This window comes from Suricata suricatta, chromosome 14 (assembly GCF_006229205.1).
Source record: "Suricata suricatta isolate VVHF042 chromosome 14, meerkat_22Aug2017_6uvM2_HiC, whole genome shotgun sequence".
Classification (NCBI taxonomy): domain Eukaryota; kingdom Metazoa; phylum Chordata; class Mammalia; order Carnivora; family Herpestidae; genus Suricata; species Suricata suricatta.
Window position 1 is genome coordinate 43791272 of NC_043713.1, and position 19763 is coordinate 43811034.

Below are 19763 nucleotides of genomic sequence, written 5' to 3' on the forward strand. Positions count from 1 at the left end.
GCCGCGACTGCTGGCGCCCCGGGCTCGCGGCGGGCCGCCCGGGGACAGCGCCGAGCTGGACCCCGACGTGCTGCAGCGCCCCGAGCGGGCCCGGCTGAGCGAGAACACCCGGCTGGCCACCCGCTACGCCGTGCGCATCTTCCGGGAGTACCTGAGCGAGAAGGCGCAGAGCCCGGACTTCGAGACCATGGACAAGGGGGCGCTGTGCCGCGTGCTGCGCTCCTTCTACGCCGAGGCCCGCTCCAAGAGCGGCCAGCTCTACAGCAAGTCTTCGCTCATCAGCATCCGCAGCTCCCTCAACCGCTACCTCAACGAGCCCCCGTACTGCCGCACGCTCGACCTCACCAAGGACCCCGAGCTGCGCAGCGCCAACCTGACGCTGGCCGCGGTCATCCGCAAGCTCGAGGAGCAGGGCGCCGGGCCCGTGGTGCAGAAGCAAGCCATCACGCGTGCCGACCTGCGCAAGCTCTACACCTCCAGCGTCTTCAGCACCAACACGCCCTTCGGGCTGCTCAACAAGGTCTGGTTCGAGACTTGCATGTACTTCTGCACGCGCGGCCGCGAGAACCAGCGCGAGCTGGAGGAGGACTCCTTTGGGCTGGCGATGGACGAGGACGGCCGCAAGTTCGTCTACTTTAAGTCCCTCGGGCCTTACCATAAGTCGCGCTCCTCGTCCTGGAGCAAGAAGCGTGCCGAGAGCAGCGATGAGGAGAACTTGCCTCGCATGTACGAGACAGGCACCGAGTTCTGCCCCTACGCCAGCTTCGTCAAGTACCTGTCGAAGCGCAACCCCCTCTGCAAGGCCTTCTTCCAGCGGCCCCGGGACCACTGCAGCGAGGGCGATGTGACCTGGTACGAGAACAAAGCCATCGGCAAGAACTTGCTGGGCACCAGGATGCAGATGCTCTCGAAGGCAGCCAAGCTCTCCAAGACCTATACCAACCACTGCATCGGCGCTGTCTCCATCGCCACGCTCAACAGCATCGCGGGCATCGGCACCAAACTGGGCTCGCCCGCCCCGCAGGGCTGCTACACGGAGGCTCTGAACGGGGCGGCTCGCCACCACCCCCACCACCCCCCCACCCATCCCTCCCACCACCACCGCCCCCAGCCGCCGTCGCTGGGGAACTCCTATATCCTCCCCAAAGACAGCCAGGTCGGGCCCGATGTGAAATCCGAGGCTGCGCCCAAGCGCGCACTGTACGAGTCGGTGTTCGGGTCTGGGGATATCTGCGGCCCCTCTTCCCCCAAAAGACTTTGTATCCGCCCCTCGGAGCCTGTGGATGCGGTGGTGGTGGTTTCCGTGAAACACGACCCCCTGCCTCTTCTTCCAGAAGCCAATGGGCACAGAAGCACCAATTCTCCCACAGTAGTTTCACCTGCTATTGTTTCCCCCACCCAGGTAACCAAACTAAACTCTATGCATGAAATGTTTCTCTGGTACCATTTCGGGACTAACTCATGCAAATGCAGGTCTGGATCCGGGGAGGGGGAGGAGTTTTAAAAAGTACTAAATATTACTGAGTCAGATTCGATTTGATCTGATTTCACCCTTAGTAGCTTAACTCTCGGTGCTTTCCAGAAGAGTTTACACCTAACCTTAAAAAATGTTAAGCCAAGGTCCCTAACATTCTGTGCTGCGCTGTAAGGCTTAAAACTTCAAAGTTCGAAGAACAAAAGGGTTGGAGGCAGCCTGACTCTGCATTTGAATGGGTGAGTTTTATAAGGCACAGTGCAGGACTACCGGCGCATATAAAGGAAGCAATTACTTAAAATATATTTGAATAAAGTAACCATTAAAATACTCTTGCAAATTCACTATAGCTTACAAAGATTTTTTTTTTAAAAAGTTATATATTAAAAAGAAAATGTGCCAAGCCCACGTCCTGTAAGTGGGCGGGGAGTGGAGAGATTGGCGATCCAGTGCCAGTTTATACTGTAACAGGTAGCAGAATGTAAAGTGATGTTTGGGGTTCCCTTTCCATAAACTAAAGTCACTTGTTAGTAGAAGCAAAGGGTGTCAGCACTACCAGCCAGACTCCCTGCCCAGTGGTGCCTTGCACCTTAGCACCAAACGTTGCTGCCTCTCCCTTGCCCCATGGGGCTCACTATCTAGGGGACAGGTAACACTTAAGAAAATAGATATTTAATGAAGACAAACAGCACAGTAGTGTCGCAGGGGCACCCAAAGTTAAGTTGTAGCCCAGAAGCTGAGCTCCCTTGGGCAACTCGGTTTACCTCTCTAGGCTTCAGAGTCGTCCCCATCAAGGATTAAGGACCTGTTTCAATGTAAAAATTAGTTAATTCTAAGCAGTACCGAATTCTAGGTTGAGATTGAGGGCTTAAATGGATGTTTATTATTCTTTTTCCTAGAGGAATCTGTTCATGTTATTAAAATTGTATCCATCTTTTGGATCCTCTTCCTCTAGGAGCCAGAAACGGGAGGTCTTGGGGGACTAGGCTCTATTCTGCAGGCAGGAGTAGCCGCTGGAGGTTTCATGACTCTGACCTTGTGCCATCAGACAGAAGTAGGAATTTCGACTGTAAGTCTGGAGGTGTAGTGCAGGCCCTCCAAGGAACAGATGTCAGGCCCCTCTGTGCTTTTTCCAAAGTGGAAATTCCAGTTCTGGACAATCCGACCCTTTCAGAGGCTTACCGGCTAATCAGCAGGCCTCAAGGCCAACAGAGAAAGGGGCTGTGGATGATAATATAAACAGCAGAGTTCTCTAAAATACACAAGACCTGCAGGCTATGTGTCTTTCTGTACTTGTGCATGCACGGTACATTTCCGACAGGCCAGGAGGTGGTTTTATGGAGCTGGAAGGGCAGAGAGGAGACTTCTTCTTTGGAGAAGTTGGGTTTGCTTTTTCTTTGAAAGCAAAAATAAATGTTCACATTCTTCTGATAAAGTAAGACCCTTCAAATGTCCTGGTTTATAGGAGCACCTGATTAATTAAGAGTTAAAAGCCTGAGAAAGTTTATTAAAGTATATATCTGCTTGGAATAGTAATGAAACAGTTGGTGTACTAGCATCTGTCTGCTGGTTTCTTGACATCAGTGTCCTATAGAATTAAGATTCACAAAAGATGGAGGAGGGAATTGTTTCAGTCGGTTTTGTTTTCGTCTAAGGAATGTAATTGCTGTGTCACAGCCTTGTTTTAATGGAGTGAGATAAATCAGTTCTATAAACCTGAATACTGATTCATTCATTTTTCTTGAGTTACTGTCAGGTAAATATAGATGAAAGCTAAAAATAGATTTGAGTGTCCATATGTTGGCTAGATTGTTGTTATGCAAACATTGTTATAGCTGAGTTCCTTGTAGTTAAAACACTACAAAAAGTTGTTCTTTTTGCACAGATTTAAGAGCCAGCTATTCACGTATGTCAAAGTAAGGTTTTTTTTTAACCAGCATCACGAAGTTTAAGGGAGCTCTAGTGATTCCTATAGAACTCACCGTATGAGGTCTGAATGCTTCAAGAACGAAACAAATGTTAAGTTTATGTAGAAAGGTGATCGTAAACTTTTTCCTCTTGTATTTGTTAAAATCACTGTACCATTGAGGTCCAGGGCATTTCCTGGGGATTAATGACCGGCTGGGGTTCCTGGCCCAAGGCACTGCTTCAGGCAGTCCATTCCTCTTGCTGGTCATTAATCTTCAGGAAATGCTGTAGTGTGCCTTGAGCTTCGGTCATTATCACTTAATTATAAACACAGGCTATATCTAACCTTAATATTGGCCAGACTCTTCAAGTGGTGTTGCACAGAACTCTGCCATTGACCATATTCTTCGAGACGTCTTGTTGACACTCACACCCTGATGCTTTGATTCGCTTCTAAAGTTGCAAGTTTCTCAACAAATGAAGAGCCTATTGCTTTAAACGCATTTACTCTTTTTACGTCTTGAGAGTGTTCTTAAGTGGGTCATTTATGGGACTGGTTGAAAAACGAATGGATTCCAGGATTAACAATTATGGAATTTGTAATTTTTACTCACGTGAAGTTCCTGGCTTTTGTTGGTTTGGCTGCGGGGTGGGGAAGGGTTATGGTAGCGTAGGGGTTGTGAAGGTTGCTTTAAGAAGTTCCCTATAATTCTCCGGAATGGCTGTGATAAAAGCAAAGGGTAGTTTCCATCTCCCCTCCTCCTGCATAGCTGTTGTGATCTAAGGTGATCCAGTTACTGGTGCGGATTCTTAGTGCTCATGAAGGTCACATGGTACATGTTAAAAGGCTTAGTTTAGCACAGTCCATCCTACATTTTCATAGCTGTTCTCTTTGCATGAAAATACAGCATTTTTCCTGCCTCAGAGAACAGTTCTTCTGCTTAGATGGATCATAGAGATCTGTAACTTTACTCTTTATTATTTGTACACAAAGAATATAATAAGAGTTTAGATTCTAAATGTCAAAGTTTTGTTGCCAAAATTTTCTTAGACTGTGCCTATCTCCAGCACCAAACAAAGATATGAGCATTAGCTCCCTAAAATATGTACTCTGACACCTTCATGAGCTTGGACAAAGGTATCTTCAGTTGCACGTGTTTGGCTTTAACCCAGATTATTACCAGAAATACTTTTCAGGAATTCCACAAGTAGGAAATAGAGTAGTGGAAAGAGATTGGAGTTGGTGGTGCGTGTCCTCTGCGTCTGTTTCCCAGCTAAAAATGAGAGCAGCCTCTCTGTGGGGCACATGCAGCTATTCCAGATCTTTCTTGCCTTTGAGAAGTCACATGTTGGCAGCACTGGGAAACCAGTTTTCATTCAGGTGCTTAGTGTGGGAAGGGAGAAGGGATATTCATTCAGTTTGTCTACTTGATAGAAAAAAACAACAACATGCATTTGATGCATTAATGAGAGAATTGCCAGTCTTATTTTTAATTTGGGAGGGCTACTCTCTTTGTTAAAGAGAGAATCAATCTAACTTCTATAAACACGAAGGGAGTCGTGGATTTAACAGCCAGAGCGACTGTAACATGACTTGTTTGTTGGTTATCTGGAGCTATTAGGATTAATTGCCTTGTTTAAATCAGAGTGTTTTCCTGATATTTAATGTTAGCTTGTGGGTGCTTGCCTTTTTGCTGCTGTAGGATTAGTTGCTCTCCCGTTCAGATTGGTGCAAAAACTGTCAGTAACATTAAGGGTGTAACTGTTTTTATTCATTCAGGAAACAGTTATTGAGCACCTACTATTTTGGCTTTTGTACCAGGAATCTTTATAAATTAATCCATTTTCTGCTTGGCAAGTAGTTGCATTGGCAAGATTTTGGCCTCATGAAGTTTTAAAACCAGATCAAAATAAGGAAAATTAAAAGGTGATATGCTTAATGGTTTGCAGCAGTCATTTTGGGAAAGAAATGTGTATTCTTAACTCTTGTGTATTATTACTGCTGTCATTATGCGAGTGAATTATTCTAAATTGCTGTAAACCCACATATATGTCAGCTCACTATCTATTCAATCTGATCCAGGAAACAGGGAAAGAAGTATTTGCCACTGAACGAGAAAGTGGTTCCCCCATTCATTTAAAACTTAAATCCTTGTATCACCTTGATTTTAAAATCTGGCTCCCCAAACCAATGTTACCTAACAGGCCACCCTCTTGTCACTGCAGAGAAGAGCCCTTCTGATAGGACTGCTTGTTGTAGGCGAGACTGTTTAAAGCAGGCTCCGCCTTGGCCCAGGCCAGTCAAAGCTCCAATTATTTAATAAAGAGTTAAGTTTCAAGTTACCTTTTGGTGTCTTAGCTGCCATGTCAAAAGCAGAATTGATACGGGAACTGCGACGTTGTTCCTTGTGTTGAAAATCTTGGGAACAAACCCATAAGCTGACAATCTATGGATCTGTCATATGTAGACCTTTATTTCTAGAGCCTGTTTTTACCTCTCTTGATTGATCTCTCCCTGCCTTAAACTAGTTAGTCAGGATGCCTTTTTAAAGACTTCTCCGGAGAATTCAGATAGGGATGAAGGTAGAGGAAATTAGTTGGTCCAGTAAGGCCTGTCAGTTGACCCTGATAACCTAACATGAGAGAAAAACGTAGGTTTCAGATTTGAAACATTGCATGGGCAAAATTTTTTTAGTCGTCACTGGTAGTGTTCCAAAGCCCCTGAATTCCGTTCAGCCATTGTTGATGGAGAGCCTCCTTCTCTCTGCTAAGTGCTGCTCCCGGGAGCAGGATTTGGCCCTTGCCCTCAGTCCTCCTTGGGGGTTTGCAAACAGTGGGCAAGCTAGTGGGCTTCAAGCTGGAGTGATTATATGCTTGATACATGGACGTCACAGTGGAAACCGATGAACTTTTAAAATTTTAGGTTCCGTAAAATTTTAGGCTCTAGACTTTTTTTTTAATGTTTTATTTATTTTTGATACAGAGAGAGACAGAGCATGAGAGGGGGAGGGGCAGAGAGAGGAGACACAGAACTGGAAGCAGGTTCCAGGCTCTGAGCTGGCTGTCAGCACAGAGCCTGATGCAGGGCTTGAACCCACGAGCGTGAGATCTGACCTGAGCCGAAGTTGGAGGCCCAACCGACTGAGCCACCCAGGTGCCCCTTAGACTCTAGACTTTTTTAAGTTTTCAGATTTGTAAAAGTTTCTCTTTGCCTGCTATTCCTCAAGAGAGGATGGGCTGTGAATGGTGTTGAGTCTAGAACAAGGAATGAGCATAATCTAGAAATAGAGTGTTTAAGTTGGTTGAGATCCCTCCTCATCACAGCAAGGACTGGATTTCCTAACACCCATGGCTTTGAACTAGACAGCAGACCATAGTATCCACTACACTACAGGAGACCAAACCTAACTAGACGCGTTTTAGGTTTTCAGCAATTCTCCCGTCCTTCTGGTCAACTTCCTTTGCAGTCAGACTTCCTTTCAGCTTATAGTTTAACAACTGACAGCCTTTTCTTTCTCCCTAAAAAGGATGTACTTATATATGACAGCAAACTTTTATTAGTCACTGATTGGTTATTATTATTATTTTTTAAATTCATATTCTATCGTAAACTCAGTCCAAGTCTGGGACAACCAAATTTTCAACAGCAAAGTGGGAGATCTCTTACAGGATTGTAAATGGCCCAGAGCATCTCAACTTTCATCAGGCGTTTTTGTCACAGCAGTTTGCTCTACTCTGGGAACCCCAGTGGGAACTTCCTTCTTCTGGAGTCCCACCGCTTTCTGAGATCTGTGATTCCTGTTTAGTGACCGCACACAGTTGAGCCCCTGCTGGCTGTCCAGGCAGTGAGTTTGGCTATGTTGTGTTTCATATGTATATGTGTTGCAGGAGGGGGGGTAGGCAGGGGAGTCCTAACGCATACTCCTCATACTGGGGGAGCGGTGAGAACATGGCAGAGGGCCCCCAAGTTGTTTGAGTTGATGTGTATAACCCTGGAAAGCTGAGGGACTTGGGGAGACCTTGAAGGAGAGGCTTGGGAGCCTGCCAGAGCAGCTCAGTCATTCCCGCACCACCAGCGGGTCCTGTGCCTCCCACCCCTCCGCCCCAGCCCGCCCCAAGGTAGACCTTTGAAAATCCCCTTCATCTCACAAACCTTTCCTGGGAGAATCCAGCCTCATTCACACCTTGAATTACTGCTTTCCCCTCATCTCTCAGCAGTGAACCCTGGAAGATGGGGCGTTTTGATGCGGTCTGGGAGGAAGGAGGTACCTGCTACCTGAAAGGGCTGACAGATTTAAGAGAGCATTAGGCTGTAGGCTTCTAGGAAAAAAGGAGAAGAATTCAGAAAGGAATGCTCAAGGATGGCAGAGATAAATGGCGCTTCCTTTGTGAGGAATATGGTCACCAAATTAGAATGTCAGGATTAATTTGGAAGCTTTTAATCATTATTTTCTAGTTTTACTCCATGTCTCCAGTGTAGGTTAACCCAGCTCAGTCAGGTGCCTCACCATTCAGTCCCAATCTTTCCTCTCAACACAACGAAAAGGGAACTATTATTTATAGCACCCATCCCTTTTGGGTGCTTTTTTAAAAATTTTTTAAATGTTTTATTTATTTTTGATACAGAGAGAGACAGAGCATGAGAGGGGGAGGGGCAGAGAGAGAAGGAGACACAGAACTGGAAGCAGGCTCCAGGCTCTGAGCTAGCTGTCAGCCCAGAGCCTGATGCGGGGCTCGAACCCACGAATGTGAGATCTGACCTGAGCCGAAGCCAGAGGCTTAACCGACTGAGCCACCCAGGCGCCCCTCTTTTTTTTGGTGCTTTCTACCACATGCCGGAGACCAAGCTGGTAGATACACTATAGATATGTATGTATATTAATTTGGTATTTGTAATATATCGCCCCATGTAGACAGCACGGTCATGGATAAATACATTAATACAGATGTAGATGTATACATAATCTGTATATAAACTTGATACATGAGAAAATTGTCCATTTTGCTATTGTAATCCAAGAAAAAAAGTATTTAAGGCACACTTCTTGAACTTGTGGATTACTTATGATACTTGAACTTGCTGTGTTTTTTGCCACATGGTTTGAAAGACTGTAACTTAGAAATGAGAAGCGCATTAGCGTTCCCAGCCTCCTGGTCGTTCTACGTCAGTGTTGGATCTGGTCCAGGCAGGAGTGAACGAGGTGCGGTGCCCTGGCCATGGAGGTCTCAATCTGTGGGGCCGCGTCTGCAGAGATCACGGGGGCTCCCTCCTGGCAGGGGTTGGATGTCCAGCTGTCACATCCTCTGACTGATTTTGTAGATATGAAGTGGAGTGTAATTAACAATGACTAACATGTACCAGGGGCTTTACAGCAGTCTTCCGACTGGCAGTAGACCAACCCAGAGAGTTATTTCCATTTCACGAAGGAGGAGACTAAGGTCTAACTAACCTCAGTTGACTAACTTGGTTTAGGTTTAACAACTGATAAGTAACTATGCCTGGATTTGGATCCATGCCTGGTTGATTCAAGAGTCTCTGCTTTTAAAACATTTTTTTAAGTTTATTTATTTTGAGAGAGAGTGTGTGAGTAGGAGAGGGGCAGAGAGAAAGAGGGAGAGAGAGAATCCTATGCAGGCTACATGTTGTCAGCATAGAGCCTAACACGAGACTTGACCTTACAAACTATGAGATCATGAGCCGAAACACTGAATTGGACACTTAACCAACTGAGCCACCCAGGTACCCCCAAGAGTCTCTACTTTAAATCCATAGTCTTGATTCCAGAATTCTTACTAACTTTTCAAATACAAAAATCCAGCCAATGAGGAGTAGGTGACATAACACTGGATTCTTATCACTACCTTAGGTTCTTTCCTAGGGCAACTTAAGAAGAGAGAACTTGTTACAATCAAGCAGAAAGTAATAAATTAAAAGCAGAGAGCACAAAATAATATTTCCAGTGAGTTCATGCTTCTGTTTTGTTGTGTGGGTCCCCTGGCCGTTCGTAGATCCTGGGGACTGTAACAGCCTCTTTTGAGAAGCTCTATCACATAGCAGGTAAGAAGAGATGCTAGTGAGAGGTCCCCCAGACCAGATGTCCGCTCTGCTCTGCGTCTCCCTGTGTTCCAGTTTCCCCCGTGGTCAGTGGGGATGGTGGTCACCCTTACCTTGCAGGGTCACCAGTGCCTAAAGCCTGAGCACTCAAGGAACATTGACTGTCATTTTATCACCTTAGCACAGAATCTCTTACATTTGAAAAACTGCTGATCTTGATGTTAAAAGTCCCCACCTTCGTTTTTTTTTTTTTTGTAAATAGCTCGTCTGGGTGCTTGTGTGTGTGGGGTTTCTACTGTTTCCGGCCAGTAGTAGTTCTTCTGGTCTCCTAGTAGATAGGAAGGCTCCAGGTGGCCTCTTGCACACCTGACTGGCCGAGTCAGAGGACCCTGTGCGACTTTTGATCTTGAGGTTGTGAGTTCTAGCCCCACGTGGAGTGTAGAGATTACTTAAATAAAACCTAAAAAAAAAAAAAAAAAGCCTACAACTTCCACCGAGATGCTTTACCCCCTAAAGTGTTTTTCTCTCTTCTTCTGCTTTTCTTTAAGGTTTGCATTTTTGTGGCCCCAGGCAGGATTGATCTCTACACCTTGTAGGTTTATTTCGAAGACCGCTCCCATTTTTCTCCTTACAAAAGACGTGGAAATTGTCACGTGCTAAAGAGGGTAGCAGAGAGCTCTCCAGTGGACATAATTGATGCCCAGACTCCATCAGATTTGCAAAAGTTGGCTTAGAATGAGATCAACAGCTTTTTACAAGAGATGATATTTCATCAAAATGGTTTGGGATTCTGGGAGTGGTCATAAGACTGATGTTCTTAACGGCGTTAGGAGAGTCATTACAGTAATAAGTTTCAGTGTTCCAAAAATTGGGCCTGTATTCGGCTAGTTCCTGTGTTACAGTATTTGCATTTCCTTAATGCATAAGTGGACTATAGTTTCTAAAACTTGACTTCCTTCTTGGAAATTCTGTAAATCAATAGACATTCCACTTGAGGTGTACAAATCTATGTTTTGAGCAGACTGCAAAATCAGAGTAATTGGTGGTTTGAGGCAGTATTGCTGACCAGTTAGTGGCCTCTTGTGATTTGTTTTAAGGTTGACAAAGTGCTCTTATAAATTAGAAATGATTGATATGATGATGCAGGGATTCATTACCCCTAATTTAGTTTTTCCTTCAATTATTCACAGTATTCAGCCACCCGGTCCTTATAGGGATAAGTTTGTGGGCTTGTAGAATTATATTAATTCTGTTAATTAATGCATATAATTAATCTGTTAATTTTATTAAGCCAGCTCATATGAAATGTTGCCTTCTGTTTTATGACATTCTTTCTGACAAAACTAAATAGAGTGTAGATTTTTTCTTCTATCGTGAACAAACATCTCATTGTTTATTACTCCAGGAAAAAAAAAAAAGACTTACAGGATATTTGTTTTTCAGTGGATTGAGGTAGCAGTTTAAAATCGTATTGCTGTAGAAACACGCAGAACCAAATAAAAATCTAACAAGACTATCACAAAACTGATTAAGGTAGCTTCATTTTCCTTTTCTTACTCAGTGTTCATTCACATGTTAGTTTTTTGTAATTAGCGATAGGATCTTCATAATACTGGAAATTTCACTGTTTTCTGGATCATTTTGGAAGGGGAAGGAGAAGTGATCAAGTTCCATGTAGGTTTTTTCCACTTTCCTTTTCTTTCTGTCTTTTTTAATTTTTTTAACTTACAAAGAGGATCACGAGGTCATAGATTCTCTCCCTCTGTTTAACTACCTTCTCAGGTGATATGGTTGATATCCCTCTTGGGATATGAGTGATGGTCTAAGAAGAGAAAAATCAGGGTGAGGGAGAATGCGATACAGAAAAACGCTCAAAATCAGATTTATTTATAAAAGCATTTTTTGAACACATTGTTTTCAAGGTGGGAATTTGGAGGTAAGGAATAACTTAGAAAGAGTTAAGAGAACACACTGGAGAACTCGAGAGGTAATACCTAGGTGAAGTCAAATGGAGGACTAGTTGGTGAGGAAGAGGGTCTTGCCTCTTTAATGACTTCACGAGAAAACCCTGGAGAGTAAATAGTGTTTCTTACTGTCTAAGAAATGGGACTGTAGGTGGCCTAACCAAACCAAAAGCCTAAACATTTAAATCTTAAAAAGGTATAAGGAGAATATGAAAACTTGGAAAAAATGCAATCTTGTCAGAATGTAAGCCTTTCCTTTGCTATCACATCGAGACCTCTTGGGAAAGCCTTTAGCACATGGCTAAAGTTTAGATGTCGCAGCACGAAGGAAAGGTGCCACGTTTTGCCACCCATCAGCTCCTCCAAATGTTCACCCCGTCTTTAAACCCTGTGTTTTAGGGCTGAGTATTCCAGCAGCCACCCAAAGACATTGAGAACTGATGCTTTATCACAGTTTACTTTTGATTACAACTTTCGCAGTCAGTAAAAGCCTGGCTTCTTTGGTGCTGGCATTATTTCTTTCCCATCTCGGGGACTGTGGGATCGTGTCTAAGGTACATGTGAATTGTGCTTTACTGTTTGCGAAGTGCTCTTGTACGCGACTTCATCGTAAGGAAGCTGTACAAGGTGCTTTCTAGTGTGGAGCGGGTACAGGGTTAGATAGATAGATGGCAGGGACACAGGTAAAGTCCTTGTGTTTGGAGGACTCACTCCTAGTCTCGTGGAGGAGGCAGGCAGACAAAGAGCGTGAAGATTGATCCCCGATTGTGGGATATGTCCTGTGATTCTCTGTGCACACATGCAAACTCACGGGAGAGGATAGGAATGGTCATTGTACCCATTCTGGCAATGAGGGAAACCCTCAGAGAGCTTTGGCAGTTTCTCAAGTTCACGTCCCCACAGAGCCGCAAAGTTAAAGTTATGGTTCCAGCTCCAGGTATAGGCCTCTTCTACAGTGGTACTTTTTAGCCGTAATTTTTTTTTAATGTTTATTTTTTTTGGGGAGAGAGAAAGAGAGAGAAAGAGAGACAGCGTGAGCAGGGGAGGGGCAGGAAGAGAGGGAGACACAGAATCTAAAGCAGGCTCCAGGCCCCAAGCTGTCAGCACAGAGCCTGACACAGGGCTCAGACTCACGAACCGTGAGATCATGACCTGAGCCAAAGTGGGACACTTAATCAACTGAGCCACCCAGGCGCTCCATAAAAAGTAAAAGAATCTTAATGTAATTTCGTGCTTTTGGAATTACAGGAAAATAACAGGGAACATTCTGGCTGAGGGTGAAATAGAATGGCTCCGTCTTCCGAATGTCAGCACACACTCCAGGTGACAGTGGATTAACTTGGGGATCTTCCGTGGAGCCCTCTGTGCAGGGGTGAGGGCCGGTGGCTTCTGGCAGGCCTGGCCCTCACTGGGGGCAGGGCGGGAGCTCTGTGGCCTCTCTCACTGCTCTCTGCAGAGGCTGACTTGCTTCCCAAGGCCTTCAGTCTTTCCCACTTCACTCAGAGCACTTAATTAAAAGAAAAAGTGAGCCCAGTTCTGATGCAGAGTTATGACTAGTAAAAAGAACCAATAAAAATGACTATAAAGGGCCTGACAAATAGAAAATGTTTAATAATACTCAGGCGCTTTATGGAGCAAGGGTTTACCTCTTGGCACAGGATGACAGGCGTTCCTGCAGCGGCTTTTCCCTTGCTGCTGCTCTTGGCAGGCGGTTCCTGCCCGGCCCGAACAGGCGAGGGAGACGGGTTCTCTCAGCCTGGGGTCACCTGACTTCTTCTGCAAGAAGATCGCAGGGAAGTGACAGCCCGCTGACATGTGGCCCTTCTGTTGGTGACAACAGATAATATGAGGGATAAAGGACACTTAGGTGAGCCAGGAGGAAAAAGCAAGGAAGGGACACAGGGAAAAAAGGGAGGGGGGCGAGTAAAGGGCTAAGGAACCTGCCATCTTACAGGAAGTTTGGGGCAGAACTAACATTCTCTGTCAGTTCAAATTAGACTCACCAAAGAATGGACACGGGTTAGGGTCGGAGAGTGACTACTGAACGGCCTTGGGAGAGTTATGTAGTTTCTCTGATAGAGGGGGTCCTGGGAATGCTGTCGTGAGTAGTAAAAGCCCATAATGCAGGCTCGATAACTGAGAACTTTGTTTTAAAAAATTCTGTCGGTTAGAGATTATTGACAGGCTCGAGGAAAGGAGAAGGATGGTAATACCTTACAGCTGATCTTCAGGATTCTCTTAGTTTTTAATGTTTTGAAGATTTTATTTTTTAAGTTATCTCTGTACCCATATTGTGGGGCTCAAACTTACAACCCCAAGATCGAGTCACATGCTCTTACCAAGTCCGCTAAGTGCCCCCTCAAGGCAGAGGATCCAAAAAAAAAAAAAATCACAAGATACTTATGATGAACACAGGTGAAAGGATGTAAACACACAAAAAACCCAGTTGGAGAACCCACATCTGTGCTAAGAATAAAATAATGATCCTCAAAATGTAAATCATAAAGACTGTAAAGTTCAAAGAGAGATAGAGATTCTAAATTGTAGGTATCTTTGTTGAGCCAGTGTGTAACTCACTAAAATATAAAAATAAAACCCAAGCTTTTATTCTCTCTTCATTTACATCATGAAGAAGATAATTTAAATATACTTTATGTAAAATGTTTAAAGGATTAATTTTGGACTAACTTTTAAGTAGGTTTTAAACAGCAAAGTTGAAATGGGTTCTAAGTTGGCAATATGTCTTCTGTATTCAATACAGTTACCCATCTCATTAAAAAACACACCATTTGCACCATTTGATTTTTCCTAATTATAAGCATTGAATTTATAGAAACATCTCTTTAAGAGATTTATTTTATTTTTAGAGAGAGAGTGCTCATGAACGGGTGGGGGAACGAGGGTGGGGAGAGGGGCAAAGGAAGAGAGAGAGAGAATCTTACGCAGGCTCCATGTCCGGCATGGCCCTGGTTCAAGACTCAGCCCCACGACCAAGAGATAATGACCCTGAGCTGAAATCAAGAGGCCAACGCTCAACTGACTGAGCCACCCAGACGCCGCGAAACTGATCTCTTTTTATTTATAATTTTTATTAGATTGTAGTGATGCCGTAAAGCATATTCTAAATTTGTTTGGATAAACAAGAATCATAATTCTATAGACTATATAACTAGGGGGCACTTGGGTGGCTCAGTGGATTGAGTGTCTGACTCTTGATTTCAGCTCAGGTCATGATCTCACAGTGTGTGAGTTCAAGCCCCATCAGGCTCTTGCCCACAGTACGGAGCCTACTTGGGACTCTTTCCCACTCTGTGTCCCCTGCTCCTGCTCCCTCGCTCTCTCCTTCAAAATAAATAAACTTAAAAAAAATTTGTTAAATGGTGCCTTAAACATTTTTTAAAAAAGAATATATAACTAGGATCTTTTAAACTTTTATCATTAAAAATAATACATATGACCAGATGATAAACTGAAGGGTGTGTTTTTTTTTTAATTGTTTAAGAAACATGCTCATGGCTGATTGAAAACCAGAAAATATCTCCTCCAGATGCAATAAAGAATATGAAACTGGCAACATATTACATAGAACAGTGGCACTCTTTGTGTTAAAGTGCTAATTTGAGAGGGATTATGTCATTCTCTTAACTCTCTTTTCCTGCTTGACCAATAAAACACTTGCTCAACTGACATAAATCATGAAATGATTCACATTTTACTCTGAATTTAGTTTAGACCAACTTGTTTAGGAATGAAGTCGGTAAATACTCTCTACATCATGAAGTACACATTAGATAATTAGCCCAGGACTTCTCAGTCCTGAAGAATTTGTCGCCATGTGACAGCTAACGTGTGAATAGCGTGTTACTGTAAATACCCAGTGCACATTCTCCCATCTAATCCTCGTGACAGTCGTGAGGATACCGAGTTTCATAGCCTGCCCCAGGAAGGACAGGCAGTAAATGGCAAACCCAGGACTGTATTCCAGGCCTCTCACGCGTCCATTTATTCAGCACTCATTTATTGAGCACCTAGTATGTGCTGATTACTGACAACCCAGTAAAGAGCAAGACAGGTTGGTCAGTCTCAGTTCTCATGGACTTGACTTTCAAGTGTGAGTGACCTCAAAACTAATGAAACTATCATGAATATAAACTGAAGTGACTGGGCAGCTACTTTCTCCTTCTGATGGGCCCCTGTTCCCCATCAGTGGGGTCCCACCCGTACAGAAGCAGGCCGCTCATACTGGGCGCTCACACCAACCGAATTGCAGGTGAGGCTCTGCGTGAACCCAGGGCAGATAGAGCTGTGACTGGCCGCGTCCACTCTTCCAGATAAAGATGCTCACTGTTGGATGGGCCACATCGGATGACAAGTTTCCCTAATGAAACATTAGGGGAAGGACAGTGCACTCTGGGACAGGTGTTAGCACAGTTCATTTCCTAGGAACTCAGAGCGGAAACACCTCTGACCACCCCAGCTTGTTTAGATAGGATGAGGAAATGGAGGTCTGGGGAGATAGAACAGCAGGATCTGGTCTCGAGTTAGGAATTAGGCCTGATTTATATATTTTTGAAAAGTTTTTATTTATTTTAAGAGAGGCCGTGAGTGGGGGAGGGGCAGAGAGAGAAGGAGACACAGAAACCAAAGCAGACTATACTCTCTGAGCTGTCAGCGCAGAGCGGAGCCAACCCTGGGCTTGAACCAGAAAATCATGACCTGAGCTGAAGTCAGACGCTCAACCGACAGAGCCACCCAGGCACCCCAGGCCTGACTTACAGGCTCAGAATCTCTTTCCTGGTCAACAAAGCCCCCTCTCCTCACCTGCTGGGTTACGGGTAACCTTTATGACCTGACTGCTTCAGACTTTACTCAGTCAGTAGTGATGCCAGGCCTGGTTCCCCCATGCCATCCCGTGCAGCGTGAGCACTGAGGTCTCCTGGCTGCACACTCCCCAGACTGCCTCTCTGAATAGGTCTCTCGGAAAACCTGCTTTTCTCCCTGTCCTGCAAAAGAAAGCACCTCAGGTATTTCTGATGGAATCAAAAGAAAATATGAACACAAGTGGGCACTTGCCCGTGAAACCCTTAGCCCATATTTGTGGTGGTAAAGAATTCCGGGATTAGCACCTGAGAATGAAAGATGAGCTGGCCCAGCTGCTGGTTAAAGTAAACCCTGTCCTAACCTCACGGGGGGCTAATCAGCTAACGCACCTAAACCAATTTACGAGAAGCCCTTCCTAATAAGACGGCTGTTACAGGGACACCTGGTCAGGTGACCTTTGCAGTCCCTGCCCTGCCTTCCTGTGACTGTACCTTTGCAAAACATATCGGCAAATCAAGTTGTCACAGATGAGATGTTTGCAAATTAGATCGCAGTTTAAATGCATCGAGAGAAATTTTGTTTTAGAGCCTTCGTTTCTCCTCGATGTGAATTCTAGCATCGGGTCAGGCTGTTTATGCATACCTTGGTATAGGGATAATGTCTGTCGCCATTTCTGTTTTGGGGATTTATGTTTTAAGGGTGTGTGTATGTATCTTTTTTATAACGTCCACCTTAATGTGATGTAGAAGTCCTATATCTGACTTAGGTATTTCAACCTGTTTTTGAAATTTTCTAATTGATTTTTGGGTTATTTTATGTTCTATTTGCTGTATGCAGAGTAGCCCTTCAAAAAATAATGGTTGAATATTTTTAAGAGTGAGAGATCATATTTTCATGATTTTTTTCTTTGTTTTCCTCTTTATATGAGGTCCATTCCTGGAACATTGCCTCAGTTGCTCCCTGCTTTATTCCCAATGCCTGGTACAGTGGTTGGCACATTTTACGTACTCAAAGTATTCATAGAAACAGTAAAAATATTTTATGCTAACATTTTAAGGTTAATTGATCATCTTTGAACAATGATGATCTTAGCTTTGAACAGAAAGGATTGAAATGTTTCACCTTCATTTGAAAAATGAAAATAAATTCTTCAGCTGTGAAGAAAGTTCTCCCAGCAGCACATTAAAAAACCACCTTTCCTTAAACATTTGTTGCACACCTACTATGTGCCTCACACTGTGCTCTGAAGATCAGATGGCTAAGACAGTACCGCAGAAGATTAAGTCAAGTTCTTTTGCATATGCTTCAAATTTAATTTGCCCTCTTCTATTGATTTCTTAGCACACCCTGGGAACCCCACACGCGCACATGAATCACCAGCGGGGCAGTACTGGCCTCATAGATGTTTGGGTCTAGTCATAAGGTTGTGCACTGTGGGGATGTGGGAGGGCCAGCTCTAAGATGGCCTTTGCCAAGGTCACCAACCCTGGACGTTGGCCTCTTCTTCTGTGCTTTCGGTCTGGACCAGTGTTCTTCACCTCTCCACTGCTGGCCTACTTGAATTGTCTTTTCTTTCCTTTTTTCCTTTATCTCCCCTTGGCCCCTCTGCCTCTCCTTGGCTCAGTCCCCAACCCCATAACAGCTAAGAGAGACTCTTTTATGGAGGCACACATTTGATTTCACAGAATCACGTCATCGACTATGGTATTTGCTCCCATTACAACGTTGACAGCGTAAAACAGAATTTCTTATGGAATTCCAACTTCAGGGGGTCAGTGTTACCAGAGTTTAGGGAGAAGAGTTTCGTTCACTTTCTTTCTGTGTCTGTCTGGCTAGCTACCTTGGGTTTTTTGGTTATTTACTCTCTTTTTGCTTTCTTAGTGTTAATTCTGTTAATATTAGAATGTGTCATATACTGCGTTAGGAACAACTATTGTCACTAACCCCATTTTACTTTTATGGGATTTGCTCATGAAAGACACCTTTTTTGAGTATTCTCAGCCCTCTCTATTTTCAGAGGGCTGAAAAAAAAATCAGCCCTCTCAAGGTTATTTAGTATCATTTGGGAATTTTTATCTGTTGTTTTATCTGTTAGGTACAACCTCAGTGGATTTTATTTTCTTTTAAATTTAAAGAATGATCTTAGAGGATCAAGTACTGTTAATAAAAAGATGATACAAACCTACCTCTTTGTATTAACTTTTTGTTAGTACTGTTTTTCCACTGGTCTGTTACTTTTGGTTCTTGTCTACTTTTGGGCTTTACTCGTTTTCACTTCAAGGGAGTGCAGAGAGAACAGAGAAAGGAAGAAGGATTTTGATCTGAGAGACATGGTAGAGAAGGAAGTGCTTTGCAAAGTCCTTGAGGCAGAGAAGAACATGGAAGGTTCCAGAATATTCCAGGACTGAAAGGAAATCTGTGGGCGTGGAACACAGAGTGATGGGGAGGGGTGAGAGAGAAAGCTGAAGCATTCTTGGCAAGGGCCTTATTGTGTCTAGGCCAGGTTAAAGGTTTCAGACCTCATCTGGCCTGAGCGGTTCTAGAAGGGTTTTAAGCAAGGGAGAACAGGGTCCAACTTCTTTTTTTTTTTTTTTTTTTTTTTTTATAACAAGTTCTCTTCAGTTGAGATGTGGACCATGGATTGCAGAGGAGGCGGAACAAGGGTGGACAGAGGTGATGGTCGTAGGAACTAAAATAGTAGTGGGGGGGTGGGGAGGGGCAGTGGATGATTTCATGGTATTTGAGAGGTGGAATCCACAGGACGTGGAGGCTGATGGGGGCGGGGGACAGAAGGAGTTCAGGTAATGGTCCAGGGTGACAGAGGTGCTGTGTTATTGGAAGAGGGCCCGCTGCCAGAGAAGCCCTGGGGAATAGTGTGAGTTTTGCTTTGGAGATATGGAATTTGAGACGCTCATGGGACAACCAGGTGGAAATGTTGGATAAGTAGGTAGGTACCAGGTCTGGCAAAAGTCTAGGCTGGAGAGCAAAACTTGGAAGTTCGTCAGTTCATAGATGATCACTGAAGCCCCTTGAGGTGGTTTGTTTTCACTTAAAAATATATCCTAGTGGGACGAGAGAGGAGAGCCCGGAGACACTCCAGCATTCACCGGCAGAGCAGAGCGGAGAAGGAACTCGTGGGGTGCAGTGTGTCAGGAGCCAAGGGAGTGGTTGATTTTGTTGGTGTAGCTGAGCTCTGGAGTAAGATGGGGCCTGTGTGCAGGCTCCGGCTTCTCTGCAGGGAGGCCGTCTTTGCAGAGCAGTTTTATGGACGGTGAGCAGAGTGATCGGAGGGTGGTGAGGGTGGGCAGAGGCCCGGCGGGAAGCAGCCGCTGCTTTCCCCTCGACTGTCCGGGAGAGGGAGGGAGCAGGAGAGGCAGGGCTGGCGATCTGGGGGCAGGTGTTGGATTTTGTATGATTTTAAGATGGGAGAGGCCCAAACATGTTTGTGTGCTGATGGGAAGGAGTCCAGAGAGCAAGAGGAATGGCGGGGTGGCAGCACCCAGCACCCGAGGATGCGTGGAGTGACTGCCTTTTGGTTGTT

The 19763-nt window shown here is 44.6% G+C and overlaps 2 protein-coding genes across 2 annotated transcripts in view; one reads left to right on the forward strand and one right to left on the reverse strand.

The window, feature by feature from the left end:
- The window catches only part of LOC115277420, a 27178-nt gene extending 13962 nt beyond the window's left edge, over positions 1-13216 (reverse strand). Inside the window, exons 1-4 of the mRNA XM_029921572.1 lie at positions 13048-13216; positions 5727-5801; positions 3457-3473; positions 152-1327 (exon numbers count right to left, since the gene is read on the reverse strand). Coding sequence (XP_029777432.1) covers positions 152-1327; positions 3457-3473; positions 5727-5801; positions 13048-13216 — 1437 coding nt within the window. The remainder of the gene's footprint in view (positions 1-151; positions 1328-3456; positions 3474-5726; positions 5802-13047) is intronic.
- The window catches only part of KCTD1 (potassium channel tetramerization domain containing 1), an 89907-nt gene that overhangs the window by 1183 nt on the left and 68961 nt on the right, over positions 1-19763 (forward strand). The gene's annotated exons all lie outside the window — the stretch shown is intronic.